The sequence below is a fragment of the Calonectris borealis genome, chromosome 7, assembly GCF_964195595.1.
Source record: "Calonectris borealis chromosome 7, bCalBor7.hap1.2, whole genome shotgun sequence".
NCBI classification, from domain to species: domain Eukaryota; kingdom Metazoa; phylum Chordata; class Aves; order Procellariiformes; family Procellariidae; genus Calonectris; species Calonectris borealis.
The window spans coordinates 28041150-28062575 of record NC_134318.1 but is presented as its reverse complement, the minus strand read 5'-3'; the positions used below and the strand labels follow the sequence as shown (position 1 = coordinate 28062575).

Genomic DNA, 21426 nt, shown 5'->3' with positions numbered 1-21426 from the left:
CTAGACACAAGAATAACTGCTAGTTACAGCGTGGTACATTTGTTTCCTAGCAAGACTGCAAACTAACGACTATCCGCCCCCCATTAAAAAAAAAAAAAAAATCATTCCCACGCGAAGAAGGGAAATGAATTTGAAATGAAAAGCTAAAGAGTTGGGCCTCGGCAGATAACGGAGGCTGACTGCAAATCCCAGCTCTAGAGACGGCTGGTAAAAGCCTTTCAGCAAACCTCGGCTGCACAGCGCACGGGGAGCGCAGCCCCCGCAGAGCCGCCCGCAAGCAGCGCACGGCCGGCCCTCGCAGCGCACCCGGGGTGAAAGCGGGAGCAAGTGCGGTCGCGGGTGGCTGGGACAGGGCTCGCCGCTCGGGGCCCGCAGCCCTCTCTAGTACCCCCGGAGGTGCGCCCCCGGGCAGCGCCGCGCCAGATGTGGGGAGAGTGTGCAGTGCCGCCTGCCGTGGGGATGCTCCCGCGTGGGCCGTGCGCGGCTGGAAGGCGAACCCCCCCGTCCCCCGCATAGGCGCCCCGGCAGCCCCGCTCCGCCGGCCCCTCCCGCCCGGGCGCCGCGAGCCAGCTCCCGGTCGCACGTGGCGCGGCGGCTGCCCGCCCCCCGGCCCACGTGTGCCGCCGCGCCGCGCCGTGCCGTGCCGGCTCCCCGCTGCAGTCCCGGTGCGGCGGGCGGGCGCTGCGGTGCCGGCGCAGCGGCATGGCGGCGGTGGGCCCGGGGCGCGGCGGCGGCGCCTGGGGCCGGAGCCGGGGCGCCGTGCTGCTGCTCTTCTTCTCGCTGTCGCCGCGGCCGCCGGCCGGGGCCGCCTGGCTGCTGGGGCTGCGGCCCGAGGACACGGCGCCGGGCCGGGTGTCTCTGGAGGGCGGCGCGGTGCAGGCGGCGGAGGGGAGCCGCTTCCTCCTGCGCCTCTACTTCCAGCCACCGCCCGAGGGCAACGGGAGCCGCGGGCCGGCGGAAGAGCGGGAGCCGCGGCTGGTCTTCATCGAGGAGGCGGCTCCGGCGGCGGCGGGGGGCAAGGCGGCGCGGGGCCCGGCGGAGCGGTGCCGGGAGCGCAGCGCCTGGGCCTCGGACGTGGAGGTGGTGGGGCCGCTGCGCTCGGGCGGCGCGGCGGGCTCGGCGCTGGCCGAGGTGCGGGTGCGGGAGCCGCGCAAGGGCGAGGCGGCGGCAGCGCCGGGCGGCCGGCTCTTCTCGCTGTGCGCCTGGGACGGGCGGGCCTGGGCGCACCACGGGGCGGCGGGCGGGTTCCTGCTGCGGGTGCGGCCGGCCGCCCCGGCGCTGGGCGCCTGGCTGCTGCCGCTGCCCGAGGCGGGCTGGCTGCGGGCGCTGGGCGCCCTGCTGCTGCTGGGGCTGTCGGCGCTGTTCAGCGGGCTGCGCCTCTCGCTGCTCTCGCTGGACCCGCTGGAGCTCCGCGTCCTGCGCAACAGCGGCTCGGCCGCCGAGCGGGAGCAGGCGCGGCGGGTGCAGGCGGTGCGCGGCGGCGGCGGCACCTATCTGCTGTGCACGCTGCTGCTGGGGCAGGCGGGGGCCAACGCGGCGCTGGCCGGCTGGCTCTGCGCCTCGCTGCCCGGCGGCGGGGTGGCGGCGGCGGCCGGCGGGCCGCGCGGAGCGCCCTGGCTGCCGGTGCTGCTGTGCGCCGCCGCCGTCTTTCTGGGCGGCGAGGTGCTGCCCTACTCCGTCTGCTCGCGGCACGGGCTGGCCATCGCCTCCCGCACCCTGTGCCTCACCCGGCTGCTGATGCTGGCCGCCTTCCCTCTCTGCTACCCGCTCAGCCGGCTGCTGGACTGGGCGCTGCGGCAGGAGCTCAGCGTCTTCTCCACACGGGAGCGGCTGCTGGAGACGCTGCGCGCCGCCGGCCCCCATGGCGACCTGGTGCGGGAGGAGTTGGCCATGGTGCAGGGCGCGCTGGAGCTGCGCACCAAGGTGGTGGAGGATGTGCTGACACCGCTGGCTGACTGCTTCATGGTCCGCGCCGATGCCGTGCTGGACTTCACCACTGTCTCTGAGATCCTCCGCTCCGGCTACACTCGCATCCCCGTCTACGAGGGCGACCGGCGTGACAACATCGTTGACCTGCTCTTCGTCAAGGACCTGGCCTTCGTCGACCCCGATGACTGCACCCCCTTGCAGACTGTCACCCGCTTCTACCGCCGCCCGCTCCACTGCGTCTTCAACGACACACGCCTCGACACGCTGCTTGAGGAGTTCAAGAAGGGTGAGGCCACCGGGCCGCCACCCCCCGAGCTCCCCCTGCACCCCCTCCGCATCCCCAAAGGTTCCTTGGTGAGCAGCCCCCCAGCCGCCCCCACATGGCCTCCTGGCAGGACCCGGCAGGTACCGGGGATGCTGGGGGAAGTCGGGCCCTGCATGCACTGGTGTGGCGGTGACCCTGGTGTCACCTGGTGGAACAGCCCCCGGGTGGATGGGGGGCCTGCAATGCTGGTTGTGCCTGTGACGTTATGGAGACTGTAAAAGCCTTTGGCCTCAGAGGTTGGTGGCTCAGCGGGTGAGCCTGTCCTGCAGGGCTGATGTCTCTGCAGGGGCCTGGCAGCATGGGCACAGTGCCTGCCTCGCACCCCTGCCCAGGCAAGGCAGTGTTCACCGCTCTGTTCTGCGCGGAGCAGTTTATGGCAGTAGGTTGCATGATATTACTTAGCGCTCGCGTTTTCAGCTTAGCAGTGAGAAGCAGGTCTAGAAAGTGTTTCTGTATAAGTGGTTTAAAGGAAGAAAAAAAGCCTAAACCGTTAGAAAGAGCTGTACTTTTTTTGCAGCTGTGACTATTCATAATGCAGCAGCTGCCAGCAGCCCCAGAGATGCTGAGCGTTGTATTTCATTAACCATACCTTGAGAATACACACAGCATGTGTTTTTTCCCACCACTGGGAATTGTGTTTTGCTGCGTGTTACTCAGTACGTCATACTGTGGTGAGTGAGTCTTTAAGAAATGGCTGCAGCGGTGACATCCTGCATTATGTAATGCGGGAGGACAGCACTCCCGGGCTGCCTGGGGCTGCTCTGCCGCAAGCAGAGCTGATCATGTGAGAAAGACCAACCTGGTCCATCCCAGATACAGAGAAAGCCTCTTTGTGAATCATGTCCATTTTTAGAGCTGAGAGAGGGGGAGGATAGGATGTTCCTTGTGCGCCAGGAAAGCGATCATCAGATACATGCAGGTCAGCATCCTCTCCGGAGATGCACAACCGTGTCCCCACCGCCTCCTGGGATCACAGGGAGAGGAGTTCTGTGTGGCACACAGCACCTACCCTCTCTGCCCCTCAGCACGACTGGAGACTCCCAACTTGGTGCAAATTCCTGGTTTTTATACAGAGACTATTAGCAAAAGCGTTAAGATTGCTCTCTGGGTTCAACCTTGATGAGCTGCAGTAGTTCCACCCCCCCATGCCTTTTCTAACATAACCAGTTGTCTCTCCTCTTCCTAGTTCCTCCTTAACTGTGGCTTCCTGCATGATACCACAATGTTACTGAAGTTTACCTAAGGTCTCTGCTACCTGTCCCTTGTGTAGAGAGTTGGGTGTTACCAAAGATGTCAGATGGCTTTGGCACAGTTCCCCTTGGTCAGTCTCCCCTGCACTTTATCCGATTTATTTTGATGTATTCAGCTACTTCCACCTCCAGATTTGTTCTACAGCCTGGTATCCTATGGATCAATAGACCTATAGAAACGACTTGTGGTTGCTCACTGCCCTTTGCTTGCCCTCCTCTCTGCCCTGCTTAAACAGAGATGTTTTCTGTGTGTCGCTCCCTGAGCTGACAGGTGCGTTAACAAGCCTTGCTACCTGCCCTCCACTTTCACATGCTAGTCCTCATCTCAAATGAAGATTATCCAGCCTTCTTCAGCTTTGCTGCATTAAACTCTTGGCATTTTGCTGCAGGCTCTTCCTCCCTTACATCTGTTTGCCATCATGGCCCTTCTGGGGCGTTTTGCTACAGCCCCTGTGTAGAGCTCTCCCTAAAACTTATTTCTGTTCCCACCTCATTTCTTCTTGTGTTTTTTAAATTACATGGCTGAAAAGCCTTGCTTTTGGTCTTAGTATCCAACTCAGCTTGGTGTTTAGCAATTCCAGCTCTTCCCACAAATGTTCTTCTCCCCATGTGTTGCTGTTCTCTTCCGATTAATCTTTCCCCTATTTGTAGGCATTTGGTCATCCCAGGACCCTGTTGTGTAGATGGCCACCCCCCAGCCCAGCCCTGAAGCCCTCCTAAACTCTCTTTTCCCAGTTCCAAATACAGGTTCCCGTGCCAGCTCCTGTGCCGCGACAGATGGTTGCTCCCTGCTGTCTTCAGTCCCATCCACTGACGTTTCATCCCCATTCACTTGACTATTTAATTTCTAAAATAAAGATTTCCCATTTGTAATTAAGAATCTTCATCACTGTCTCCTTTTCTGTATGCATTTGAATTATGGTGAAGTATCTTGTTTGATCCAATCAAGGTGGATTTCCATGGCCGGGTCTTCTGTGACACCTCTGCTAATTAGAGAGTAGGCTGATTGCTTGTTGGTTCAGTGAGTGCTTAATGAAGGCATTCATCACTTCGCACATCCAAGGAGCCTGCAGGACAGCCAATGCTCCCACTGATAAGGCCCAGGCTCTTTCTAGGAAATTGAAGTCTCCGGTAAGGATGGGCATTGATAATCACCTCCAGGTCCTTAGGTCCCTGACAAACCTCTAGAGAAACCTTGCCAGCTTTCTTTTCCTTCTCCTATGATTAACTCAAACAGCTTTTGTATCCTTTATTTCTTTTCATTATTACAGTGTTTATACAAAATACCCATCACATTTTATATCTTTCTTTCCTGGATAGCAATGTATACTTCTGATCTGTTTCACTAATGATTAATGTTCTGCCACATCCACTATACCCATAATGTCATTTTTCTGCATAATGTGTAAGTAACACAATTTCACTGCCAGAGCTCCTTGCCATAATACACAAACATTTGTTCTTTCTTACTGAAAATGTCAGGGGATGATTAAATACAGCACTTTGGGACTCTTGCTCATACCTCCGGCAGCACTTTCCCTTTTCTGCCTCTCCTCCTACTCACTGGTGTCATACTGTATTATCCTTGTTTACCTGATGCATTTCTTTTCTCTCATTGTGCTATCCTAGCTATGAAGATGATCAGCTTTTTTTCCTGTCCAGTCTTCTATAGCAGGGTTTGAAGGGAAGTTTTCCTTCATTGGTTTCTAGGTATGCTCACATCTAACCTCGTTTGAGCTCAGTTCCATTAAGATGCATTGATGTTTGCCTTAAGTTTAATCCATAGATGAGTCGCAAATCCCCTCTTTCCCAGCAGGACCCTGTGTAGATGGGGTTACCCTCCACGCACCTGGGGAATGGCACTTCTGTAGCATCAACTTGCCAAAACATTTAAATTGTATGAAAATAGTAGCATACACTTCAGAGGCACCTAGGGAGCTAATAGCCCAGTGTGGTTACAGCGCCCAAAAGCAGCTGTGAGCTCCTGGCTGACAAAACCTGGCCCCTGCCCCATCACAGCAGACCTGGACAAACCCTTCACATCTGCTCTTCACAAGCCTGCTGCTGCTGACATCGTTCAATGTCTCCTTTGGCACTAATTCCTGGAGAAAGGTGGTTAAATTGAGGGTGCTAATGGGAACTGGGAAGAACCCAGAGAAGGCTGCAAACAGCAACAGAAGGCGGGGGCTGGCCTGCAAGTGGATAGCTTGGACTTCAGCCCACAGCCCGAAAGAGGAGGGCGGCTGCTAAAACTGTATTGAAAAACAGCATTACAGCAGTGTGAGGCAGGTCCAGCTGAAGGCAGGAATTGCTTGTGCTAGAAGATGGTTTTGACTTGATTTCCTTATCAAAACTCAGTGAAATTAACTCAAATAATGAAGCCTGGGCCAGTTTGCCATCTTTTCAGGCAAGCTAGACAAGGTCATTGTAGAAGGCATGCAGCATTTATGTAGAAGTGCTAAGTGGAGGACACTACACAAAATCTCTGTCATGCACACCAGTATGGTGACTTTGCCACCTGCAGCCTGAAAGAAGCTAAAACTACTGAAGAAGAGAAAAAATTTGGAGGCAATTTCTTGGCAATTTGTATTGGTGCATCTCAGAGTACCTGGCTTTATTCTAGGCTCCCAGGAGGAATTATCTAATACACCAGAGAAATAACTGCACCATATTTAGCAAGCTAAAGCAATGTAGAGGCGCAGATGAGGTTCCCGTAGGATAAATTTCACCTTGGGAATATGGAGCTGGGAGGAAAGGTTTATGCATTCATTCAGTGTGAAATGCTGTGGGTGATGCAGTCTGTTTTTCTTCCATCCCTAGAAGATAACCAAAGCAATGCATGTTGCAGCTTCAGTCCTGTGATATAACTCCTCATGGGGAGCTCTTCCATGAGGTTCACTGCCTTGTTCTGTAGGTGCCTTTGGGAAGTTATAGTCTTATCCCATTTCTCAAGTAATTTATGGATTTTGTTGACTAATTTTTTGGCGGGTCCATATATAACAATGGCACCTTTCAGCAAATAACCTTCCTCTGTCAGAGAAACAGTGGAAATTTGCTCTTCTGTCCATTTTCCTGCAGCAAGGCAGAGGCGCAACTCAAATTAGCCTTCTGTGGTTTGGCATCTTTTGAAAGTTACTAAAAGTAGATTTTCCAAAACCAAGCTTCCTGGCTTAGCAGGGAAAACAGCCTGTCCTGCGGAGGACAGTTCTGCCCTGAGGTCTGTCATTGCTTTTCAAAATACTCCACAGCTTCTATTAGACTTCTACAAATTGAATGTACCTGGAGAAGGTGCTTACAGTTGCTAGGAACTGGGGTCAGTACCATTTCAGCTGCTTTTCTTATTGTCCTTCTTCTGAGCCTGCAGTCATTGCAAGCACAAAGCATGGCTTGAAATTTAAATCGGCCTTCAAGAGATTTCTGAAAGTGTGATAGCCACTATCTTGGGCACCTTGATGGGCTGAAGCAATGACCTCCCTAGCCAGTTGTATGGGTTAAGCAGCCAGTTGTTACCCAGGAACTATCCTGTAGGTGTGCCCTGAAGGGCGATTGCCAGGCTGAGAGTGGGTGAGATGTTGATACACAAAAGATGGTTTCAGTGACTCATGCTACAACTCTGCCTGAAACATTACTTTGCTTCCCCCCCAAAACTGTGCTAAATCTTACTGTGTGAACCCTGGGCTGCTTTACCCTGCCCCAGCAAGCCCAGGAGCAGCCTGCTCCAGGGAGGTGTTCAGCAAAGCAAGAGGGGAGCCGTGTCCGTGGGGGAGAGGGCATCTCCCTCTTGGGACCTGTCAAAGGCACCCTCAGACTGAGCTGGGGGAAAGAATAAAGTGGCCCATGCTACAGACACCAATGAAAACAGTTTTGCATCAACTCTTTAGAACTTATTTAGCTTCAGAAAGCCTCAGCATCCTTGTAGTCTTCCTTAGGATGTAACACGCAAGGGGACCCGCCATTTGTGGGCAGGCAGGGTCATACCCAGGAGGTCAGAACTCTGTTGTAGAGCAGATGGAAGATGAGGGGAGCCGTGTCCCCTCTAATGTCCCCCTTACCCTCCTGATCTGTTTTGTCAATGGTAATACATCAGCTATTCCAAATATTCCATCTTTACCCCAGTTTTCCTTAAGATTAAGAAAAGCACCAAAGCAGAGTGTGAGAAAGGCTTTTGTATTCTTCTAGAGACAGATGTAAGTTCTCATCTCTGAGGAAGGTCTGGATTAGATTAGGATTTACAGTTTTCCCTTCACATAGCTCTGATTCACCATAAAGCTGGGTGCCCCTGCATCCCTCCTGGTTATTTCCCCCTGTTCAGGTGTAGATGTGCATTGCCTCTAGGTGCAACTCCTCAGGCATGTGGTTTCAGCCTCCGTGCAGAGTCGTGGTAACACAAGAGCTCACTCACACACATGTTTCCAGTTCAAGAAGTTCAAATTAGGGTCCCCACTTACTTCAGATGCAGGTCTGCAGGGGGGCACAGAGATGCTGGCAGCCCCTGGCCCAAAGAAGAGCTCTGATGAAAAGCACACAGGAAATAGATTTCAGTTACATTACGGTTATTTCACAAATCAACCTTATTTACCAATTACTCTTTTTTTTGCCTTCCATTTTGTAGCTGTAAATGGTTCATGGCTTGTGCCTGTACCTTTGATCTCCTAGTAACAGCTTTAGATCTTACCATAAAATTCATGAAAATAAATTTCATGCTCAGAATGCTCATCCTGTGGAACGAGAGACAAGGCTAAAGGATCTTTAACATTCCTCTGGCAGAGCACCTACATAAAAAAATGATAAGGAAGTATTCTGGGCTATATTTGCAGCCAACAGCACTTACTTTCCCACAAGTAAAGGCATTTCCATGTGTTCAGACCCTGTTCTCCCATTGCGGAGGACACTTTGTGGTGGATCTACGAGTCCAAGGTCGTTTAGGTACCTATGAAAAATAAGGCTCCTAAAAATGGGCATAAAAGCTTTAGATATCTGTTCAGATGTTTGCTCCATCCAGAAGCCTTCAGCTGTTTATATTAGCTCTGTAATTTAACATTTTGAGGCATTAACTTTCCACTGAAGCTGTTGTTTGAAAAGAGCAGATTTCATGTAGCTCATAAAGAATTTAGTACAGTTGTATCCCATGCTGAGCAGACACTTAATCACCTATAGACTTCCTGTGCGAGAGCAGTCCTGCGGAGGCCGGTGAAGCTATTCACACGAGTAAAGTTAATTGCCCATTTGTTCTAGCATTTGCCAAACCAAGGCTTTGATTCTCAAGTATTTCGCTGTGCTTTCCTGCATCAGTGATAGGCCTGTAAAATTCACATGTGACAGCTTGCTAGTGGGGAAGCAGCTCGCCCTTATAATTCATTTCATTTGCGCTATCAAGCAACAGTTACAATAGCACGGTTTTTGGAATCAGTTTTACAGATCTTAAAGCTGGTTTAGATCAAGTTTGCAATTTTGTTTAAATGATTTATCTCCCTCTATGGTACTCCCACTGAGGCAGAGCTGCAGGGTAACGGCTGCAGAAGAGAATGCAACTCCTCTGACATCCCCAGGTCTGTCCCTGTGCCGCCCTCCCTTGGACATTGCTTCCACCTCATAAAATTGCCCAACTTCTGCCCTCATACCTGCTCCAAAAGCCACTGCTTTTTCTCTCTGCAAGTGTAGCAGCTCCCAGGGCCAGGCAGGGGGATACAGCTGAGCTTGGCAGCATCCCCAGCCCATGAGGGAGCCAGGCACAGCCATACAGCCAGGGCACCTGCAAACCCCTACCACCACCCCTGCTGCCAGATTTATGTGGTCTGTTAAAAAAGCGTTGGGAGGAGACGCAGGACCCAGCCGGGTTGGGGGCAGGACTTTGTAAACGATCTCATGTCCCTCAGATGGGAGATCAGGGCAAGTCAGCCCTTTCCCAGCAGGGGCCAGCTGGGAGCAGCAGTCATTTGCACGAACTCTGCGAGGGGTGAGAGCGGATTTTGGGGTGTTTTTGTGGTACGGGTATCAGCTGGCCGGGCAGGGGCTCACTCAGTGTGGGCCAGGAGCCATGAACACATGAATTGCAACAATTTTCCATTGCTGGGTACTGGCTCCGTCTCTAATGTGGGTGTTAGACTGGAAACCTAAACCTGGGGGTCTATAGCGTGGCTACAAGTGTTTATTTTCTGTGAAAATAAAGAACTCTTGAGCACTCTAACAGCCCTCCTGGCTCTGCCCCCAGCGCAGTGAAATCGTGGGTATCCTCCCAGGCTAACGGTGCTGGGTTATTTCTAAATAATCTCATTTGCTGCTACGTGAACATGGAGCTGGAATCACATTTCTCTGAGCCTGCTCTAGAGTAAATTACAGTGTCAATGTAGGTGTTTGGCCAAAAAAAGAATTGCCTCCATTACTCTCTGACTGCCTTTAAGTAGCACCTAAGCTTCTTGTAAGGGCTCGGTGGTTTTGGGTTGCATGTAAATGTCATTAACAACAAGCTTTCAGCCAAAAGAAATAACTTCTCCCCTCTCCTTGCTCACCCGAGGACTTGTAGGAGACCAGATGGCCCCAGTGTTTGGGAGCGAGGTTTGGCAAAGGAGACATTTTCTAAAGTTGGACTTTGCTAAGATGAAACGGAGCTGTTGCTGCTGTCTTGCGGCCAACACTGCTGCTTTTTTCTTTTTAAGTCTCAAGTCATGTTGCTTTATTACCCACTGAACAGACAAGATGCACAAACCTGTGTATGAAAGGAGTGAAATAGCCCGGTCCAAAGAACGTGCTGAATTTTCAATGCCCTGAGGCTATTGATTTGGTTTTTTAAAGTGCATGTCAGTGCTACTTGCTGTGATGTTATGTTCTCGTTTCTAATTCTGTAGGCGTGGGAGGCAGCGAGCTGCTCTCTGAAATCTTGCAATAAAAGCTTGGTATGAGGAGGAGGGAATTTATACTGTGGAAAATGCCCAAGCTTTGCTGTGAGAAATGTATAGTGCTGATCTTCGGCTGAGAAATATCATTTGCTCGTCTCAGATCCAGGGCAGGGTTATTTGAAGGTCGCGTGGACCCCAGCAAGATGTGTTTGGTGGGACTGCTGGGCTGCCCTGGATGCGCTTGTCCCTGTCCCTCTGTGGGGATGAGCCAGAAGGCACCAGTGGGCGAGGAGGCAGCTGTGCAGCAGGGAGGAGTCCACCCATGTTGCATCTTTATGCATAAATATTGTTCACAACCCCGCGCCCAGAGCAGCAGGCAAGTTTGTTGGGGAGGCTTTACAGGAGACGCAGATGCAGAGGCAGCTGCATAGCAGAAGGGACCTGCCGCCCTTTTGGGTGACCATTGCTGTTCAAGGACCTCAGCTCCGAGCCTATGGGGAAAATAAGGTGTTTGCAACTTTCCGGAGGTCCCTGCAGTGCCCATGGTACACGTTGGGTTTGTGCAGGCATTGCAAAGGGAGACCAGGGAAATGGAGCAAACAGAGGGAGGGCAAGTTGTTTGCAGTGGTGTAATGAAGGACATTTTTAATGTTTTAAGCAAAACTAGAGGTTCAGAACCTGTGTGTGCTGCTGAGCCGTGTAGGAGCCACAGGGCCAGTAAGAAAACCAGTGCTGTTCATTGGCAGGTCCAAGAATACATCTGAGCTAGAAACCCAGAAGTTGTTTGTGGCTTGGAAGTTGGGTTCTGGTCAAGCTGCTGAGCAGGAGCATAAATCAGAGCAGACAGTAAAGGAAGGGAGAAGTTGAACAAGTCAAAACAGCTTACAGAGAGCTGGACATGTGAAAGCAAATAGCGATGTTTCAAGTATGCCAAAAGCAAGACGCCTGAGAATGTGTCAGCAGAGCTGCCAGCTTACTGGGGCAAGTGAGGAAGCTGAGCTTGTGATTGAGAAACACTGTGGAGTTTCCATCATTGCGGCTGAAAGAAGGTCCTGGTCCCAGTCTGCTTGTTTAAGGTAACAGAGAGGAGGTACTGTCAGGGGCAGGGTTTGGAGAAGACATTCAGATGCAAGCTGATGGCTTGAAAAGTGTTTATCCTCTGCATCCAGATGGTTCACCCAAGAGTTCTGCAGGAGCTGGGCTGAAAGCTGCAAACAAACATACGCTTTTCTCCATTAAAACCAGCTGCTGTTCCAAGGAGCTGGAGGCTTTGCCCGTACTTTAAGAAAAGCTTTAGGATCGGTCCAGACAGTGATGGATAGAAAGATGTGGGGGAGCTGTTCCTGGCAATTTGATAGGAAAGATAATTAACAACAGAATGAAGAAACACCAGGAGGATGAGGGAAACCAGTAGAGCCCAAGGACGCGCTCACATTTCTGTGTTGGAGGACGCTGTCTCATTGCTCTGTTAGAGTTGTCTTGTGCCAACGAAGCCGAGGGTAAGCAAGAAGCGGCTGGTATAATGTACGCCTCAGTCCTGCACAGGAGGCTGTCAAAGAGCAGAGTGACTCGCAGCAGATTGCCTGGGTAAAGGAAACAAGCGGCCCAAAAAAAGAGCCAGGCAGAGTCCTGTGACACCTAGAAATCAGCCTGGAGCGTGGCAGCCCTGTTAGGCTGGGCTGTGTGTCCAGCCCTTCTCCTTGGGTTAGCGCACTTGGGGTGGGTTTGGGCGATAATGGCAGCTTCTGAGGTTTGGCTGTGATCTGTGCCTCCCACCGAGCCCCATCCGCCTGCCAGCCCGCCGTGCTGGGGGCCCCTCTCGGCATGCGTAGGGGTCTCACTGCTGCTCTGCTCTCCCCCCGCAGGAAAGTCCCACCTGGCCATCGTGCAGCGGGTGAACAACGAAGGGGAAGGAGACCCGTTCTACGAGGTGATGGGCATTGTCACTCTGGAGGATGTCATTGAGGAGATCATCAAGTCCGAGATCCTGGATGAGACGGATCTGTACAGTTAGTGTCCCAGAGCAGCTACTGCGGTTGCAGGACCCAGGGTGGGAGCCCGCACAGACAGACAGACATGTGGGTAGGAAACAGGCCAGAGCAAATCGTGGTCCCTCCCCAGAACAATTCACAGTCATGGTGGGAAAGACAAGAATGATGGAGAGATGCTGGTCAGATGCCAGGGAGTCTTGAATGCTCAAGGTAGACAAGCACCAGCATCAGCGGCCGGTGGCTGGGCAGGGTCTGACCTAGGGACACGTGGGTTGGGCATGAAGTGCCCATGGGTGGTTCCCAAGCTTCTTTCCAACTCTGGGTGATGCATCCAGCCAGGGCAACCCAGGACTTGTTCCTGAGAAAGGAGCGTGTTTCACCACCCTGCTCCCTCCCCAGGGAGCTGCTCCCAAGGCTGTGAAGCACGGCACGTTTTGTGCAATGTGCTGCTCCAGCTGCTGCTCCACAGCAGCCCTGCCGTAGGGTGCAGCAAGACGTGCCTCTCTCCATATGTGTGCATGTGGTATAGGGCCATGCAGCTGCAGTGGCTTTGTGGCTGCTGCAGGCGGGCAACCGCTCTGCTCTCTGCCCCGCAGCGGACAGTCGGAAGAAAGAACGGGTTCCCCACCGGGGACGCAAGCCCCAGGATTTCTCCATCTTCAGGCTCTCGGACAGCGAGATGAAGGTGAAGATCTCCCCGCAGCTCCTCCTGGCTACGCATCGGTTCATGGCAACAGGTACCCTTGCCCTCGTGCAAGCCCTGTGTCTCCCTGCAGCAGTGCCGGCCCCGCAGGGCATCCCTGAGCTGTTCCTAGGTCAGGCTCCCCCCACAGCGAGCAGTTTCCACCTGCCTGGACCCCCCACCCTGGGCATCCTACTGCTCCACCATCACGGTCTGCGTTTGGCTCCCCTCTGTGCAGCGCGGTGCTGAGGCTGAGGCCGTGCAGCTCAGAGGACGAGGGGTTCCTGGCAGCCCTGGTCCCACTGAGCAAGCGTGTGTTGCCTCCCCTCTAGAAGTGGAGCCTTTCAAGTCCCCCTACCTCTCCGAGAAGATCCTGCTGCGGCTCCTGAAACACCCCAACGTCATCCAGGAGCTCAAGTACGACCGAAAGAACAAGAAGGCGGCGGAGCATTACCTCTACCAGCGCAACCGCCCCGTCGACTACTTTGTCCTCATCCTGCAGGTGTCGGGGCAGAGGCGAGCAGAGGGTGGCAGGAGGTGGCCCATGTCTTCTTGCCGCCTTGCTCTGGGCTGCTTCTGCCAGCAGAGATGCCCATCTTCTCATATGGGGCAGCGGGGGTCCCTGCAGTCCTTGTGGGTTGGTGGCCAGGAGTGTGGGGTGCCTGGCTGAGCAGGTTTTCCTTCTCCTTCCAGGGGAAAGTGGAGGTGGAGGTTGGCAAGGAAGGACTGCGGTTTGAGAACGGGGCATTCACCTACTACGGTGTCCCTGCCATCATGGCTGTCGTCTCCTCAGGTAAGGGCTCTGTGGGCTCCCTCCGGCCCTGCCTTTGCTTCGGCACTCTCCATGGGGGCTAAGCTGGCTGGTGGCCAGGAGAATGGGCTGGCTGTGGGGTGGGGTGGCCCTGCTGCAGGGTGCGGGGCAGGCGGGAGCCCTTCCTCTGCAATTCATACACCTCTAACTGTCGTTTCAGATAATGACGTGCGGAAAGTGGGCAGCCTGGCTGGATCCTCCTTCCTGCGTAAGTATTTTGGGACAGGCTGGGGCTCTAAAACCTCTCTTCCGCAGCACCAGCCAGCTGGAGAAGGGGTGCGTTTGCACCCTGCAAAGAGCAGCTCGGGCTCTGCACCAAGGTCACCCCCTTTTAAAAAGCTCAGTGAAGAAACAACTGAGGGGCTGCTGAGGAGCTGCTGAGGGGCTGATGCAGCAAAGTCCCTGCATAGGGACTTTGAGGTCGCTTTGAGGTCCCTTTGAGGTTTCAGCCATGCACTGGATTCCTGCTGGTGGATCCCAGCACGGCTGGTGCTGCAAAGGGCACTGCAAGGGGCACTGCAAGGGGCACTGCCCGTGGGCAGCAGCGTGCCCAGATGGATGGGAGCAGTAAACCCTGCGACTTCTGGCACGGTGCATCTAGGTCTCAGCGTGACATCTCCGGACCCGTTTGCGTTCCTGAGGCTCGGAGCACGAGCTGAACGTTGGTCCCACGCTGGGGGAATGGGGGCTGCTTGGGAATTGCAGAGATGGGTCAATTTACCTGTGAGCCGTTTGCATGTGGTGGGGGGGGAAATTGGCTGAGTTAAAAGTAGGTGCCTCGGCCCCGGTAAATTCCCTGCCTGCAGAGCTGATGGTTACCATGCAGATCCCCTGCTTGCAGGAGTTAAGAGGGAGCTCTGATCAGGGGAGACTGTGAGCCTCCCTCTTCTTTGCTGATCACCCCTGCAAATGTTTAATCCCTGGAGGCTTGGGAGCAGGTGGAGGTGCTGCCTACCCCCAGTCCAGCACATCCCTCATCCCACACCCCAGATGTTGCAGTCGGATCTGCAGTGCTGATGGTAAGCCGAGGATGCTCTGGGTGCCTAACCAAAACAGGAACCCACTAAGTTCAACCTTTAGGGAGGTGAAGGGAGGGATGTCATTGAGAGAAGAGGGGGAGTCCCTTGGGGCAGGTGACTGTCACTCCTGTGGTTCCCGGTCTGTGTGCAGCTCTAGGGTTCACCTATTTCCTGCTGATTGCTTTGCTTCTGTTCGAAAGGCTGCTCGTGGACTGCTGGATTAGCCCCTCAGTGCGCATTCCTGCTCCCTCGTGCGTCCGTAACACACTGAGTTTGGACAGAGGAAATAAATGAAGCGGCCAATTTACCCCGGGATGTTATTGCATGGCCTGATGCCCCCGTGCCCTCAGTGACTGTCCCCAAGGCCCTACCAGGGCTCAGTGAGTGCTGCCCACGCCAATGGGGCAGGCAGGACACGGGCCATGGCAGGAGCCCGCTCAGGGCTCCTTTGCTCCCCGAGCTTGCACGTGACGCTGTGTCACGAGATGTTTTCTGCCATCCAGCCACCCCTGCCTGCCGCGGGACGTGTGCGGTGTCGCACCCCTGGCCAGCAAGGAGGCAGGGTGGGAGGAGAGGTCTCAGGGTGTTCCCCTTGTCGGGCTGGCGTCCTCCTTCCTCCTTGTAGCAAAGCCCAGCAGAAATGAGTGTGAGTAGCGTGTCACAGCAGAGAATTCAGACATTAACCCATGAGCATTTAACAATTTGTTATTAATTAACCGTTGTTACGCAACTTTTTTATTGCCAGGCAATCTTTGGCATTGGTGGCTGGGGCAGGGGTGCAGCGGTAGACCCGGCATGGCCAGCCCCGCTGCGGGAGGGTCAGACAGCGAGAACCGTGAGCGAGCACTAGTTGTTATCAACCTGTCCTTTGCTCCCGGCTGGACAAGGTTGTTCTGGGCAGCGCCTCATGTTGGTGCCTTTGCTTGGACTTTAATTTGCAGAAGGTTTTGATCCAGGGAAGGATGAGAAACAAGAGTGGGGATAGAGCAACGAGATCGGAAGGAGGGGGCTGCAGGGCAAATTTCCTAGCCGTTTTACCTTTGAAGCAATTTAAAAACATTAATCACATAGGCAGCGGACGGTTCCTAGGGCGTTGCAGCCACGCTGTGGGCACAGTGGCTGGAGGGAGGGCAGCGCGTCCTGGGCAGGAGGGCCGGCAGCTGGGGAAGTGTGGCTGTGGCTGGAGGAGGGGGCTGGCAGCCAGCGGGCTCGCGTCTCCCGCTGCTTTCGAGGTGGGCACTGTCAGCAGCGAGAGCAAAGATAAGGCATTGGGAGGTGTTAAGGAGTGCATTGCTCACGCTGCGTGTGTTGGTCTCTCCATGCTGCCACATGGAGCCGTGCACCCCTGCAGCATGGCCCAGAGATGATGCTGTGGTGGGCAGCAGGGCCGCTCCTCGCAGGCAGCCAGTCACAGGGAGGGGAAACGCCTGCCCTTGAAATTGTCACTGCTGTTGTAACCCGTGGCAATAAAACGTGGAAAGTGAATGGCCTGTGATTCGCCCTCTCTGTGGCAATGGGTCAGGCAACCCCGACGCGGGGTCCTGGCTTCTTGCAATTCCCCCATGAAGCAGCTCCCGGTGGGTGGCTCTTCTCGGCATTGCCCCAAGTCTGTTGAGACCCAGGGCCTTGCGGGAGCCGCAGGCAGCCCAGCACGAACGCCTTTGCTTTGCATCATGCTGAGGGGCTCCTGCCAGCCCCTGTCTGCAGCTGTGGGGCTGTGTGGAGGCGAGGGCTGTCACAGAGCACATTCCCTCTCTCCCACCTGCCTGCACACACAGGAGCATCCCAGATGCCAAGCACAGTGACTTGGTTTAGCTTCAGCCCATCTCCCAGATGGCACAAGCTGGCTCCTGGCAGCAGCTGGTGGAGGGCTGGAGCAGGGTGCCAGCACTCAGCCCGCAGGAGGAAGATGCTTTCTGCCCACACCGTGGCTCTAGGGAGATGTGTGGCTGTGCAGACAGGCCTGGCAGGAGCTGGTCCCCCCCAGCCTCACCTCCTCTTACCTCATCACAGAGCAGCCTGTTCATTTACAGCATTCAAGTCTGTGTCCCTGCCGGTGTCTCTGTCCCCGGGCTGGCGAGTGCCTCCCTGGAGCAGAAGCAGGAGGGTGTAAGAGGGGTGGGAAGGGATGCTGGAGGTGGTGGGACTCCAGCCCAGGGCTGCTGGCACACAATTCTTTTTCTCATTCTTCCGCTTGGTCTGTCCCCATCCTCACTTCTGTCCCTCACCTTCCCCATCCCTTCCTTCCTTCCCCGTCCCTCTCTCTGCAGTGCCCGTCTCAGTGTCCCGTACCTTCGCCTTCAGCAGAGGGGACTCCCTGGCTGGCTCTCCAGGTAACAGGGCATGGCTTTGGGCAGGGACCTCCACATGTGCCAGGCTCTTCCCAGCTCCCTGTGCACGGTGCACCAAGCCCCCTCCACCCTGCATGCCGGGCAGTGCCAGGGGAGAAGTGCCAGGCAGCCCCTCACTGGTTGGAGCATGGGTTGCAGATGGGGGACAGCAGCCCTGTCCCTGCCCAGTAAGATGCAAATCCCAGGAAGAATGGGAAGGGGGAGCCACGGACGGCTTGGGCTTTCTTGGACGTGCAGTTTCTGTAATTTTCTGCACTCAGTGCTTGTGTTTTCTTGCTACTTGCTGCTTCTGACGACAGTTACCCACAGCCCTGCATGCATGCTGCCCTGCTTCCCTTGCTTTCTGGCAATCCAGGTAATAGAAGGGCATTTTAGCAGCAGAGCAAAGTCAGCAAGATGTTGACATCACCCATGCAAGGAACAAACTGCCTTTGTTCCCTAATAAATCACTAACCAGACAAAACCCATCGTGTCACGTGTCAGAGGCCATCAGTCAACGTGAGTGACAAGCCAGCTTGCTGTGGCAGCCTCTGCTCCTGTTCTGTTGGAGTCGGGGTGGACAGGAGCATGCCCTCGAGGCAGGTTAAGTAAACCCCCATGGGCTGCCAGCTGCAAGCAGGAGACTTTGTGCCAAATGCCGTGCAGAAGGCGGCCTGCGTTAGGAGGAGAGCTGTCAGTCGGTGTGACAGGCAGGCAGCAGCCCTAACCTCTGCTGCCAGCGCCAGGTCGGATGCCTGCCTGCCCGGTCCCTTTGGTTTGCGCGGGGCTGGCATGGCGCAGAGCCTCTGCCGCCAGCGTGCACCGAGGAGGACCCTACCGCAGGTCCCCGTAGGTCCCCTGCAGCCCCGGTGTGCGTGGGGCACAGCTGCTGGAGGTGATCGGTCCACCCGGCCCTGCGCCGGCACTGGGGACGCAAGCGGCACCACAGGTGAGAGTCAGTGTTTGCCTCTGCCATCCCCTCCCGCAGTGAACAGGTCACCGTCGCGGTGCAGCGGGCTCAACCGCTCCGAGTCCCCCAACCGGGAGCACAACGACTACGGGGGCAGCACCACGCAGCTCCACAGCAGCAGCAACAACATCTACACTCCCGACTACTCCGTGCACATCCTCTGCGACGTGCAGTTTGTCAAGGTACCGGCTGGGCTGGCAGGGACTGTCTCACCCCGGCCACCCCTGCCCAGGCACCATCTTGCCCCACTGTGCCCCAGGAGCCTGGTGGGTGCCCAGCGGACACTGGGAGCGTCTCGCATTCCTGCTACCCAGGGGTTTGGTGCCACCAAGTCCCCAAGAGGTCCCAGTGGGGCTCGGTGCCCGCTGAGCTGGGCGCATGTGTCTGTGTGCCCAGGTCACCCGGCAGCAGTACCACAACGCGCTGGTGGCCAGCCGTATGGACAGCTCGCCCCAGTCGCCCGACATGGAGGCCTTCGACAGGGATTCAACCAAGGCCTCAACCACGCGGGGAACCCCACAGACACCCAAGGAAGATGCCACCACCCTCCTGAATGAGAAGAACAACATCATGTGTGAGTCACCCAGCAGCATCCCTTCCCTGCCACAGGCCAACGCTGCGTGTTCCTGGGGGGGGCCGTGGTGGGACTCACTGGCATGATGGGCACGCCACTGCTGAGATGCAGTTGCACATGGCCCAGGGCACGTGGGCATTTGCGCGCACACACCCATGGATGCTGTTCTGCACATGCACATGCACACAGGTGCAAGCGTGCAGGCACGTAAATCCCCATTCCCCATGTGCTCGTGCTCCCTGGGGGTCCCTGGCGCTGGGACCTGCTGCTGCAGCAGGCGTCCCCCTGTGTCCTGCCCCAGGGCACAGCGCCTGCCCGCCCTGCTGCCATGCCTGCCCTGTCTCCCCACAGGCAGCCGCTCCGAGGGGCTGCGCAGTCCCAGCGAGTCGGTGTTCCTGCGCATGGAGGGCATCCCCTTCATCCAGGAGGAGCTGGCTGACAACGAGGAGAACAGCAAGCGGCAGAGTGAGTCTGGCTGGGGGGGACACACGACCCTGGGGGCAGCAAGGGCTGCGGTGCCCCGGGGCACTGCAGCCAGGCTGGGCTTTTGCAGACAGTGAGTGCTGCAGCACCATCCTGGAGGCAGAGTCCCCAGGCAGAGAGGCCGGGGCCAGCTCATCGCCAAGCAGCTCCGAGGAGACGCTGGGCAGGAGGCTGCTGAGATCCCTCAGTGAGTGACTGACCCGGGGAGGGAGCACCCAGGGGAGAGCTCTGCCCCAGCACCCCGCTGCCCAGGTCAGCTGCTCCCCAGCCCTGTCCTGGGGACACCCTGCATGAGGCCGGTGTGGAGCAGGGGGACAGCAGGTTCCCCAGCAGTACCCCAGCATGAGGCAAAACTGCACCTAGGGCTAGCTCAGGCAGAGCTAGCCGCCTGGTCCTGGCCTGAACCCATGTACCCCCTGCCCTGAGCACCCTTGGCCCCCAGCACCCAGCCCTAGGCACCCTTGCTGCCGCAGGTGGGCGCAAGCAGCAGCCGTCGCTGGAGGGTGAGAAGACACCAGAGGAGAGCTCCAATCTCGCCCCATTAATCACCTGAGCAGCAGCGTGGCTGGACCACAGTGCTGGAGGCCCACGCAGACTGGAGGTAGGAACCTGCCTCTTGGTGCAATAGTCCTTCCCCAGCAAATGGGAGGTTGCTCAATTTTAATAGCGTAAAATCAAGTTTCAAGCAGCAAAGCCAACCGCTGTGGTTTGGAGCCCATGCAGGCACACATGTCACTGGGGGCTGGAGCAGGGTCAAGGGATGCAGCAGCAGACTCCAACCATCCTTGGGGCAGGAATGGATGTCAGCGGCAGAGTGAGACCCTGACTCATGTTTTCACAGCTAGAAATGTATGTCTGCACCAATATCCCAAGTGTGGCTAGGAAAGGTTGCAGGTTTGAGCAGCAGCAGGTCAGGGAGGGCAAGCTCTGGCCGCCTGCACCAGGCTGTGCTTGTGTCTTCCAGGTCTGCAGCATGGGGGTCTCCTGTCGCGAGGCTCATGTTCAACAGCAGCAGGTCTGCACTCGCTCGCTGCCTGCCCGCCCGCCCGCTCGTGCCGCCCCTCCCTGCAGGACTTGTGCAGAGCCCCATCCCCAGGCGAGAAAGGATGTGCCCCCGGCGGGGCTGAACCACCCAGGCGGCCTGGACCAGCTAGCTGGAGTCTGAGGGCCCTTGCCCAGCTGCTCCATGGTAGCATCTGGTCTCAAGGAAGAGGTGGAGAAAGGAAAGGTAGAGAAGTGTCTGACACGGTGTCCCTGCGAGCAGAGCAGGGAGGGGCGGCCCAACCCAGAACTGCCCTTAGCATCATTTACCATCCCCGTCCAGCAAGGCCTGGAGCCCCTCGGTGCTGGGTGCTGCACAGACGTGGTCTCCGCCATAAGGAGAACATGCTCTTTGGGGGGTGCCACACGCAGCTCAGGGCCCCAGCACACGTTTGTGCCGCGCCTAGTGACATGCACCCTCGCAGCGCCTTGCACACGCTGACCATTGACACAGCCCGACGCTCCCGAACCCCTGCTAGGCACAGGGCAGGGAGCCCAGCTCGCTGCCGAGCGCAGCCCCCCTCCCTGGGGGGGGCCGCTCCACGCTGCATTGAACCATCCTCCTCTCTGCGCACGGCTACCTGTGCGAGGGAGGCTCGTGCCGAGCCTTCGCGTTGGTACAGACCAGTCAGTAGTTTTTGTAGAGGCTGAACGCAACGGGGATATTAACATTAAAAGTGATTTCTCCCTGAGCGATGCCCTGTCTGTGTCAATGGGTGTAGAGAAAGACGCGCTGACCTCTCCCACCACACTAGGCTGCCCTTGTACCCGTGGCCAGAGGTGGCTGGAGTAACAGGACTCAGTATCGCTGAAGGGAGCAGGTAGAGGACCAGGTCAGCAAGTGCTTCCCAATTTCTCCCTGTGAACCTGGGCTCTCTGTCACTCTGCTGCCAGGAAAGCACTCGGCAGTGCTGAGAGTTACACCATAGCAGTGCAGACAAGGACTGGAGAAGAACAGGAGTTAATATCGTGCCGTTGCAAACACAATAGTGGGATACACATGCTGGAGTACAGCCTGCCAGGTAACAACAGAAATCTCATAATCCACCAATGCTGATAAAACTTCAGCTGGAATAACTGCATCCCTGTCTGAGCACTGCCTTTTTGAGGAAACACACAACAATTGAAAGGAGGCCAAAGGAAAGCAAGGGCTGGAAAACAACCTACCCCAAAGGCTGAAGGAAA

At 56.0% G+C, this 21426-nt stretch overlaps 1 protein-coding gene across 1 annotated transcript; it reads left to right on the top strand.

The window, feature by feature from the left end:
- The first annotated feature begins 702 nt into the window (after positions 1-702).
- CNNM1 (cyclin and CBS domain divalent metal cation transport mediator 1) lies at positions 703-20933 on the top strand. Its single transcript, XM_075154803.1, has 13 exons — positions 703-2215; positions 12206-12349; positions 12928-13068; positions 13346-13515; positions 13707-13806; positions 13985-14032; positions 17114-17176; positions 18162-18325; positions 18540-18717; positions 19069-19182; positions 19271-19387; positions 19674-19801; positions 20165-20933. Exons 1-12 carry the CDS (start codon positions 703-705, stop codon positions 19751-19753), a joined length of 2832 nt encoding a protein of 943 aa, XP_075010904.1. The 3' UTR covers positions 19754-19801; positions 20165-20933.
- Positions 20934-21426: the final 493 nt, after the last annotated feature.